The 12,159-nt window shown below is 43.1% G+C and overlaps 1 protein-coding gene across 1 annotated transcript in view; it reads left to right on the top strand.

Moving 5' to 3' along the window:
* The window catches only part of LOC126095776 (nuclear cap-binding protein subunit 1), a 208,634-nt gene that overhangs the window by 108,807 nt on the left and 87,668 nt on the right, over positions 1–12,159 (top strand). The window contains exon 9 of the mRNA XM_049910582.1: positions 5,520–5,587. Coding sequence (XP_049766539.1) covers positions 5,520–5,587 — 68 coding nt within the window. The remainder of the gene's footprint in view (positions 1–5,519; positions 5,588–12,159) is intronic.

Genomic DNA, 12,159 nt, shown 5'->3' with positions numbered 1-12,159 from the left:
ACATAGAATTTTACTTTCGAATTCACTGAACGCTTCTCGCATAGCCCTCCTTACGCTAATTTTGACATCGTTTAGCTTCTGTTTGTCTGAGAGGTTTTGGCTGCGTTTAAACTTGGAGTGAAGCTCTCTTTGCTTTCGCAGTAGTTTCCTAACTTTGTTGTTGTACCACGGTGGGTTTTTCCCGTCCCTCACAGTTTTACTCGGCACGTACCTGTCTAAAACGCATTTTACGATTGCCTTGATCTTTTTCCATAAACACTCAACATTGTCAGTGTTGGAACAGAAATTTTCGTTTTTATCTGTTAGGTAGTCTGAAATCTGCCTTCTATTACTCTTGCTAAACAGATAAACCTTCCTCCCTTTTTTTATATTCCTATGAACTTCCATATTCAGGGATGCTGCAACGGCCTTATGATCACTGATTCCCTGTTCTGCACATACAGTCGAAAAGTTCGGGTCTGTTTGTTATCAGTAGGTCCAAGATGTTATCTCCATGAGTCGGTTCTCTGTTTAATTGCTCGAGGTAATTTTCGGATAGTGCACTCAGTATAATGTCACTCGATGCTCTGTCCCTACCACCCGTCCTAAACATCTGAGTGTCCCAGTCTATAACTGGTAAATTGAAATCTCCACCTAAGACTATAACATGCTGAGAAAATTTATGTGAGATGTATTCCAAATTTTCTCTCAGTTGTTCTGCCACTAATGCTGCTGAGTCAGGAGGTCGGTAAAAGGAGCCAATTATTAACCTAGCTCGGTTGTTGAGTGTAACCTCCACCCATAATAATTCACAGGAACTATCCACTTCTACTTCACTACAGGATAAACTACTACTAACAGCGACGAACACTCCACCACCGGTTGCATGCAATCTATCCTTTCTAAACACCGTCTGTACCTTTGTAAAAATTTCAGCAGAATTTATCTCTGGCTTCAGCCAGCTTTCTGTACCTATAACGATTTCAGCTTCGGTGCTTTCTATCAGCGCTTGAAGTTCCGGTACTTTACCAACGCAGCTTCGACAGTTTACAATTACAATACCGATTGCTGCTTGGTCCCCGCATGTCCTGACTTTGCCCCGCACCTGTTGAGGTTGTTGCCCTTTCTGTACTTGCCCGAGGCAATCTAACCTAAAAAACCGCCCAGCCCACGCCACACAACCCCTGCTACACGTGTAGCTGCTTGTTGTGTGTAGTTGACTCCTGACCTATCCAGCGGAACCCGAAACCCCACCACCCTATGGCGCAAGCCGAGGAATCTGCAGCCCACATGGTCGCAGAACCGTCTCAGCCTCTGATTCAGACCATCCACTCGGCTCTGTACCAAAGGTCCGCAGTCAGTCCTGTCGACGATGCTGCAGATGGTGAGCTCTGCTTTCATCCCGCTAGCGAGACTGGCAGTCTTCACCAAATCAGATAGCCGCCGGAAGCCAGAGAGGATTTCCTCCGATCCATAGCGACACACATCTTTGGTGCCGACATGAGCGACCACCTGCAGATGGGTGCACCCTGTACCCTTCATGGCATCTGGAAGGACCCTTTCCACATCTGGAATGACTCTCCCCGGTATGCACACGGAGTGCACCTTGGTTTTCTTCCCCTCTCTTGCTGCCATATCCCTAAGGGGCCCCATTACGTACCTGACGTTGGAGCTTCCAACTACCAGTAAGCCCACCCTCTGCAACCACCCGGATCTTGCAGACTGAGGGGCAACCTCTGGAACAGGACAAGCAGCCATGTCAGGCCGAAGATCAGTATCAGCCTGAGACAGAGCCTGAAACTGGTTCGTCAGACAAACTGGAGAGGCCTTCCGTTCAGCCCTCCGGAATGTCTTTCGCCCCCTGCCACACCTCGAGACGACCTCCCACTCTACCACAGGTGAGGGATCAGCCTCAATGCGGGCAGTATCCCGGGCAACCACAGTCGTAGTTCGATCGGGGGATGCGTGGGACGAGCTGGCCGTCCCCGACAAACCCCTATTCGGACCCCTACAGTGATGCCCATTGGCAACAGCCTCAAGCTGTGTGACCGAAGCCAACACTGCCTGAAGCTGGGAGTGAAGGGATGCCAACTCAGCCTGCATCCGAACACGCAGTTGCAGTCCCTATCCATGCTAAAAACTGTTGTGCAAAGAACGTCTGTGGTCATCGAGCGTATACTAACTGCGTTTTGTTCTGTATTATTTTATTTTAGTATCTTTTTCAAATGTTAACTGTAGTATCATGTTTTATTCCTCTTCACAGAGTGTAAGATCGGAAGATGATCTTTTAGAAGATCGAAACCGGTCATCTGAAAATAAAAATAAATGACTTAAATGCAATCATTACTGTGTATACTTAAATAAGTTCTGTATGAATCAGCAGTAGTCAAAAACAAGTGTGAGTGCCAATCTGGTTGTAAACTGTTTTACACTCTTCCTCGTATTGGTACAGTTCTTACCAATTGTCGGTCCAATTGCTTTCATGACATAAGCATTCATTATTTAGCTTGAAAATACCTTTTTGTTTGGTGCAATATATTTTTGTTCCAGACCCATTTCACCTTTTAAAAGTATCTCCAGTGGATTTTTTCACAAAAATATGGTTCTGGTTTACTTGTACTTCTACGTTTGAAACAATTTGCACCATAAGTGTTAGTACATTTACTCATCTGTCTTGCCAAAATCTGCATTTCCTCAGGCCGGAGGGGGCACTTTCACTACACTTATGAAAAATTGGCAGTGTTGTGGAAGTGTACCCTCCAACTTATGATCACTTGAGAGGAAGCACAGATTTTAGCAGGTCAGATGAGCACAGTTACTGAGTAACTATAAGAACTACAAATGAATCTCCAGCATTGGTCATATAAATTTGAATTTTTTGAATTTTTTTAAAAGTTTTTATTATTATTATTATTATCAATTTTAATCACAGAATGGTCAGCTTCAATCCAAGACTAAGTCCAGTGGACTCGTAATAATCATGCACAAAATACAACTTCAAACATGATGTTCATAATGAAGGACCTATGTTTGAAGTTATATTTTATGTAAGGGTATATGAGTCCATTGGACTCAGTCTTGCAGTAAAGATAATCACTAAGTGATTGTAATCAATATGCAGTAATAATAATAATAATAATAATAATAATAATAACATCTGAGAAAAGAAAGAATAATAATAATAATAATAATAATAATAATAATAATAATAATAATGGTTTCAAATTTATACAACCAATCCTGGAGTTTCTCTTGTCTTCAATACTTGTGTGTGGTGCACAAATTTTCTAATGGAATCCAACCTCAGGGTGAGAACAGTTTTGTATCTATAAGTATAAGGAAATCAGAACTCTATTTTCTAGAAAAAATCCACTGAATATGCTTATACACTCCTGGAAATGGAAAAAAGAACACATTGACACCGGTGTGTCAGACCCACCATACTTGCTCCGGACACTGCGAGAGGGCTGTACAAGCAATGATCACACGCACGGCACAGCGGACACACCAGGAACCGCGGTGTTGGCCGTCGAATGGCGCTAGCTGCGCAGCATTTGTGCACCGCTGCCGTCAGTGTCAGCCAGTTAGCCGTGGCATACGGAGCTCCATCGCAGTCTTTAACACTGGTAGCATGCCGCGACAGCATGGACGTGAACCGTATGTGCAGTTGACGGACTTTGAGCGAGGGCGTATAGTGGGCATGCGGGAGGCCGGGTGGACGTACCGCCGAATTGCTCAACACGTGGGCCGTGAGGTCTCCACAGTACATCGATGTTGTCGCCAGTGGTCGGCTGAAGGTGCACGTGCCCGTCGACCTGGGACCGGACCGCAGCGACGCACGGATGCACGCCAAGACTGTAGGATCCTACGCAGTGCCGTAGGGGACCGCACCGCCACTTCCCAGCAAATTAGGGACACTGTTGCTCCTGGGGTATCGGCGAGGACCATTCGCAACCATCTCCATGAAGCTGGGCTACGGTCCCGCACACCTTTAGGCCGTCTTCCGCTCACGCCCCAACATCGTGCAGCCCGCCTCCAGTGGTGTCGCGACAGGCGTGAATGGAGGGATGAATGGAGACGTGTCGTCTTCAGCGATGAGAGTCGCTTCCGCCTTGGTGCCAATAATGGTCGTATGCATGTTTGGCGCCGTGCAGGTGAGCGCCACAATCAGGACTGCATACGACCGAGGCACACAGGGCCAACACCCGGCATCATGGTGTGGGGAGCGATCTCCTACACTGGCCGTACACCACTGGTGATCGTCGAGGGGACACTGAATAGTGCACGGTACATCCAAACCGTCATCGAACCCATCGTTCTACCATTCCTAGATCGGCAAGGGAACTTGCTGTTCCAACAGGACAATGCACGTCCGCATGTATCCCGTGCCACCCAACGTGCTCTAGAAGGTGTAAGTCAACTACCCTGGCCAGCAAGATCTCCGGATCTGTCCCCCATTGAGCATGTTTGGGACTGGATGAAGCGTCGTCTCACGCGGTCTGCACGTCCAGCACGAACGCTGGTCCAACTGAGGCGCCAGGTGGAAATGGCATGGCAAGCCGTTCCACAGGACTACATCCAGCATCTCTACGATCGTCTCCATGGGAGAATAGCAGCCTGCATTGCTGCGAAAGGTGGTTATACACTGTACTAGTGCCGACATTGTGCATGCTCTGTTGCCTGTGTCTATGTGCCTGTGGTTCTGTCAGTGTGATCATGTGATGTATCTGACCCCAGGAATGTGTCAATAAAGTTTCCCCTTCCTGGGACAATGAATTCACGGTGTTCTTATTTCAATTTCCAGGAGTGTAATATAAAAGATGAAACATATATGGAACACACAGATATTGCACTAAGAAAAAAGAATTTTCAAGATAAAAAAAGTCTATTGATATACTGGCTGCCAAAGATGATCACACAAACAAAATTGTTATTTGCAACTATGTTTCGACATTCTGAAAGAGAAAGCAGTGAGTTTGCTTACTTGGGGAAAAAAAGAAAATCCCACACTTCCATGAAGCCTGATTTCTAAATTCATGCTGACTTTTTTCACTGTGGAATGCAGGAGTAAGGAGTTATACTCATGTTTAGTAGCTCACCTTTGTCCATTTCTTAGCAATATTGTTGCCTGTGTAAACACTTCTGGTCCAGAAATGTATTACTGCCAATATTATCAGGCGAATATGACCAGAAATATTGCCGAACATGGGCTACAATTTGTGACTGGCACTGTTCCAGGTCAACGTTACTGGGCTGTATTGTCAGCAATATGTAGTTTCTATGGCCTATGTAAACGTACATTTACCACACATTTCTGCATTATTATGTCTGAATATTTAGCTGTACACTTTTGCTCCCTCACTCACTTCTCAAGTTTTCGTAGATTATTATCATTATTACATAATCTCCTAATATCTACTTACTCTGTAAGGTCATCTCAGAATAGAATATGCTGTTTCAGTAGATTCTAGAATATGACATGTTGTTTAATATGAGACATATTATCAGCACCATTCTTATTTAACTTTGTTCTCTTTCAGGTGCTGGCTCAAGCAACAGAAATTCTTTTTATGAGAATTGACACAATGAATGTCTCATGCTTTGACAGGTAAGATGCTGGTCACTTTATGAAATCCCTTTTGTAAACAGAAATATGGAAGGAATTTATGAATTAATGTGTGTACACTATTGTAAGAAATTGTGCTAGTAAAAATTTATCATAAGATCATTCATTGTAAAGGTTTTGACACTCACCAGATTACTATGTGTAAATAACATATTAAATGTAATCTGGGCATAGTATTGAGAGCACTTCTGTTTGAATCCAATTGATGTTGGAATCACAGAAACATGCAAAAAATGCTGTTTTAGTTTTTAAAATACCTGTGAGCTTGTCTGCCTTAAAAAGACATAAAAAGTAATTTTATAAAAAATAAGAGTATGGTTGAATGGTTAGGTACATTCTACTATTCTCAACGGAGAATGGGGATGCCCATCGATGCTCTTCACAGAAAACTTGAGTTCCAAAGCAAATATTATCTCAGTAAAGTTTCTTTCAGTGTGATTAAAGTGAACCTTCATCACAGGTAAAACACTCTCTTAATTGGGACTAGAACCTGAATCCCTGTCTTTCTTTTTAGTGGTCTTGACACGTGAATTCTTGCAGAAAACATCATGGACGAATTCAGAGATACAGCACAACTAGTCACCTGTTCACATAGTTTGTCCTCCTAATGATGCAGAACCACCACAAAAGAAAAGGAGAGAGAGAGAGTGGTGCTACGTTGAATCATATGTAATGCTCGAGGAAGTATAGTGATTTGTTTTACATCCTGATCCAACACTCAGTTTGTAAAGTTTCACAATTGCTCATTTCAGTAAGATTTTCACTACAAAGTAAGAAATTTCATTCTGGAATGAAGCTACATGTTCTGTTCAATTATTCTTAGAAAATCAACTGTCAGTAAATTTCTGTACAGGGAGATTTTTTTCCACTGTGTACAGATTCTAGGGATTGATCACTGAGAGGATGTTGTTGTTGTTGTCTTCAGTCCTGAGACTGGTTTGATGCAGCTCTCCATGCTACTCTATCCTGTGCAAGCTTCTTCATCTCCCAGTACCTACTGCAACCTACATCCTTCTGAATCTGCTTAGGGTATTCATCTCTTGGTCTCCCTCTACAATTTTTACCCTCCATGCTGCCCTCCAATGCTAACTTTGTGATCCCTTGATGTCTCAGAACATGTCCTACCAACCGGTCCCTTCTTCTTGTCAAGTTATGCCACAAACTCCTCTTCTCGCCAATTCTATTTAATACCTCCTCATTAGTTATGTGATCTACCCAGTAATCTTCAGCATTATTCTGTAGCACCACATTTCGAAAGCTTCTATTCTCTTCTTGTCTAAACTATTTATCGTCCATGTTTCATTTCCATACATGGCTACACTCCATACAAATACTTTCAGAAACCACTTCCTGACACTGAAATCTATACTCGTTGTTAACAAATTTCTCTTCTTTAGAAACGCTTTCCTTGCAATTGCCAGTCTACATTTTATATCCTCTCTACTTCAACCATGATCAGTTATTGTTCTCCCCAAATAGCGAAACTCCTTTACTACTTTTAAGTGTCTCATTTCCTAATCTAATTCCCTCAGCATCACCCAACTTAATACGACTACATTCCATTATCCTCGTTTTGCTTTTGTTGATGTTCATCTTATATCCTCCTTTCAAGACACTGTCCATTCCATTCAACTGCTCTTCCAAGTCCTTTGCTGTCTCTGACAGAATTACAACGTCATCAGCAAACCTCAACGTTTTTATTTCTTCTCCATGGACTTTGATACCTACTCCGAATTTTTCTTTTGTTTCCTTTACTGCTTTCTCAATATACAGATTGAATAACATCAGGGACATGCTACAACCCTGTCTCACTCCCTTCCCAACCGCTGCTTCCCATTCATGCCCCTCGACTCTTATAACTGCCATCTGGTTCCTGTACAAATTGTAAATAGCCTTTCGCTCCCTGTATTTTACCCCTGCCACCTTTAGAATTTGAAGGAGAGTATTCCAGTCAACATTGTCAATAGCTTTCTCTCAGTCTACAAATGCTAGAAACGTAGGTTTGCCTTTCCTTAATCTTTCTTCTAAGGTAAGTCGTAGGGTCAGTATTGCCTCCCGCGTTCCAACATTTCTACAGTATCCAAACTGATCTTCGCCTAGGTCGGCTTCTACCAGTTTTTTCATTCGTCTGTAAAGAATTCGCGTGAGTATTTTGCAGCTGTCACTTATTAAACTGATAGTTCGGTAATTTTCACATCTGTCAACACCTGCTTTCTTTTGGATTGGAATTATTATATTCTTCTTGAAGTCTGAGGGTATTTCACCTGTCTCATACATCTTGCTCACCAGATGGTTGAGTTTTGTCAGGACTGGCTCTCCCAAGGCCGTCAGTAGTTCCAATTGAATATTGTCTACTCCCGGGGCTTTGTTTCGACTCAGGTCTTTCAGTGCTCTGTCAAACTCTTCACACAGTATTGTATCTCCCATTTCATCTTCATCTACATCCTCTTCCATTTCCATAATATTGTCCTCAAGTACATCGCCCTTGTATAGACCCTCTATATACTCCTTCCACCTTTCTGCTTTCCCATCTTTGCTTAGAACTGGGTTTCCATCTGAGCTCTTGATATTTATACAAGTGGCTCTCTTTTCTCCAAAGGTCTCTTTAATTTTCCTGTAGGCAGTATCTATCTTACCCCTAGTGAGATAAGCCTCTACATCCTTACATTTGTCCTCTCGCCATCCCTGCTTAGTCACTTTGCACTTCCTCTCGATCTCATATTTGAGACGTTTGTATTCCTTTTTGCCTGCTTTGTTTATGGCATTTTTATATTTTCTCCTTTCATCAATTAAATTCATTATTTCTTCTGTTACCCAAGGATTTCTACCAGCCCTTGTCTTTTTACCTATTTGATCCACTGCTGCCTTCACTATTTCATCCCTCAAAGGTACCCATTCTTCTTCTACCATATTTCTTTCACCCATTCCTGTCAATTGTTCCCTTACGCTCACCCTCAAACTCTCTAGAACCTCTGTTTCTTTCAGTTTATCCAGGTCCCATCTCCTTAAATTCCCACCTTTTTGCAGTTTCTTCAGTTTTAATCTACAGTTCATAACCAACAGATTGTTGTCAGAGTCTTACAATTTAAAACCTGGTTCCTAAATCTCTGTCTTACCATTATATAATCTAGCTGATACCTTCTAGCATCTCCAGGATTCTTCCATGTATACAACCTTCTTTTATGATTCTTAAACCAAGTGTTAGCTATGATTAAGTTATGCTCTGTGCAAAATTTACCTGACGGCTTCCTCTTTCATTTCTCTCTCCCAATCCATATTCATCCACTATGTTTCCTTCTCTCCCTTCTCCTACTCTCGAATTCCAGTCACCCATGACTATTAAATTTTCGTCTCCCTTCACTACCTGAATAATTTCTTTTATCTCATCATACATTTTATCAGTTTCTTCATCATCTGCAGAGTTAGTTGGCATATAAACTTGTACTACTGTAGTAGGCATGGGCTTCGTGTCTATCTTGGCCACAATAATGCGTTCACTATGCTGTTGGTAGTAGCTAACCCGTACTCCTATTTTTTATTCATTGTTAAACCTACGCCTGCATTACCCCTATTTGATTTTGTATTTATAACCCTGTATTCACCTGACCAAAAGTCTTGTTCCTCCTGCCACCGAACTTCACTAATTCCCACTATATCTAACTTTAACCTATCCATTTCCCGTTTTAAATTTTCTAACCTACCTGCCCGATTAAGGGATCTGACATTCCATGCTCCGATCCGTAGAACGCCAGTTTTCTTTCTCCTGATAATGATGTCCTCATGAGTAGTTCCCGTCCGGAGATCTGAATTTGGGACTATTTTACCTCCGGAATATTTTACCCAAGAGGATTCCATCATCATTTAACCATACAGTAAAGCTGCATGCTCTCGGTAAAACTTATGGCTTTAGTTTCCCCTTGCTTTCAGCCGTTCGCAGTACCAGCACAGCAAGGCTTGGTTAGTGTTGCAAGGCCAGATCAGTCAATCATCCAGACTGTTGCCCCTGCAACTACTGAAAAGGCTGCTGCCCCTCTTCAGGAACCACTCGTTTGCCTGGCCTTTCAACAGATACCCCTCCGTTGTGGTTGCACCTATGGTACAGCCATTTGTATCGCTGAGGCACGCAAGCCTCCCCACCAATGGCAAGGTCCATGGTTCATGGGGGTTGGACTGAGAGGATACAGAACAAAAAAGTTCCAATGAACTTATTATCGGAAACGTGTGGCTTCCATGCTAGAGACCATTTATTCGATCATATTTTGTTATAGACTCTGTGGTCTAATATGTGCTGTATTGTGCAGCCAGAGTTACAATATGTGTTGAAAATGGTTTCCATGTCTGGAATGGGCTCTGCATACACAATACTTTTGAGATGGCCCCATAACCAGAAATTGCACGGGTTGAGATCCAATGCACAAGAAGGTCATGCAACTGGACCATCTCAACTGATCCATCGGCCAGGGAAGACACAATTGAGATGTGTCTGGACATTAATGGCACCATCATGTAGTAGTCACATAACCCTTCAAATCATCAGTAGCACTTCTTCCAGCAGGGGAGGCAAAGTCATCAGCAAGAAATGCTGATAGTTCCGGGCTGTTAGGCAATGTGGAAGGAAGACTGGTCCCCAAAATACGGATGCCAATTATCCCAGCCCAAACATTCCAGTTGAACTGATGTTGACGATTCGCTGTTATCGTATCCTGGGGGTTCTGCATACTATCCCACAGATGACGCTTATGAAAGTTGAAGATACCACTCCACGTAAAGGCGGCCTCATCTGTGATTGTGATGGATGACACAAATCCTGGAATCATGGTTGCATGGTGAAGAGACCAGTGATAAAACTGTTCCTGATATGGAAAGTCTGTCGCTAGTAAGCACTGTACACACTATAAGTGATAAGGGTAGTAACAATTGTCGTAGAGAATGTTCCACACAATCTCCGGGCTTACCTTGTACTGGTGGGCCAGCTGCCTGGTACTGACATGGTTGTCGCCTTCCACAGTGTTAATCCCATTTCCCTCCAAATCTGGTGTTGGAACATTTTGAGTACCTCCTTCGTGATTTGCTGCTTCCTGAAACAACCCTGTCTCAGACAAACGGCGAAACATCGAATGCTTTGGCTGAAGTTAAAATAATCTGGCTTATTAGGCCGCGTCGTGTTTCTTCTAAAATGTTCGACGTTTTGACCCCTCTGCTGCGATCTTCCTCAGGATCTTTTGGTGTCCACTACTGCTAGAACACTGTCAGAGAAGAGTGCCGTGTCCACTTATAAAGGGGGAATTTTCTGGCGTTCGTGCTGGAGAAGTGATAGTATTGGTTAAAATTCATATGGCTACCATTGGTGGGCCATAGTCATAGGCTAATACAGAAGAAGGGACGTTGGTAGCTCATCTCCTGTGGATACCATTGGCTGTCATCGTCATTGGATAGAAAGGCACTATTCCACACTATGCTGGAGAAGGGTTATTGGTTGAAATGCCTGCTGCCGCTATTGGTTGGTCGTCATGAGTGGCTAGATTCGAAACGGACAGAGCAAGAGAGGAGGAATGTTTACCCAAAATATTATTGTCCGCCGAGGTGACTTGCAGCATGTTGTTTATGCCGCTACCACACCGCGGCCGCGTATTTACTTGTTTGATGGCAGGGAGTCACGATGCCGGAATCCTATAGCCGTCCTCTCTATTGAAATTAGATGCATTCCTAGAAATTTCAGCTGCCCCTCAGACCTTTCTTCTATAAATGTTTGTTTCTTTAGCCAGTACACGTACATTATTCAAATCAATGTCAGAGCCACAGTTCTCATGATGTTCCGCTACTGTCAATTTTGCACTTTGTTGTAGCTCCATGTGCTGTTTGTGATCCTTAATGCATTCTTTAACAGTTCTTCCCGTTTCACCTATATATACTTGCCACAGCCACATGACACTTGATAGACGCCTGCGTTGTGGAGTTAATCAGGTGCATCTGTTTTCCGTCGGAAAAAGTCTTTTATTTTGTTTTGACTAAAGAAAAATGTCTGAATACCATTTTTCTTTAAAATTCTGCTTATGCGGTCAGTGACCCCAGAAACAAACGGTAAGCTGACGGAGTGAGAAGGTGGTTCCTCATCATTCTTATTAGCGGTACAAATATTCCACCTAAAAGCCCTGTCGATCGAATAACTATCGTATCCATTTGCCTTCAATATCCTCTTTAAAAAATTCAACTCTGGTTCCAAGTTGTCGTCATCGCTGATAACGGAAGGCACGTGAAGACACAGTGTTGAGTACTGCTTGCTTCTGGGCTGGGTGGTGGTGCGAAGTGGCATGTAAGTACCGGTTTGTGTTAGTCGGCTTACTGTACACTCTGTGACCTAGAGTGCTATCAGATCTTCTGTATACCAACACATCTAGGAACAGGAGACCGACCTCACTCTCAACCTCCAAGGTGAATTTGATTGAATGCTGTGGTTGTTGTCGGTGGAGATATGTCTCCTGATACAACCTTGCTGCTCACCGCCCATTGCCATTTGCCTTTCTGTGAGTAAACACCATGTCAGCAAGCTCTCA

This window comes from Schistocerca cancellata, chromosome 8, assembly GCF_023864275.1.
Source record: "Schistocerca cancellata isolate TAMUIC-IGC-003103 chromosome 8, iqSchCanc2.1, whole genome shotgun sequence".
NCBI lineage: Eukaryota > Metazoa > Arthropoda > Insecta > Orthoptera > Acrididae > Schistocerca > Schistocerca cancellata.
This window is presented reverse-complemented; position numbering and strand designations above follow the sequence as displayed.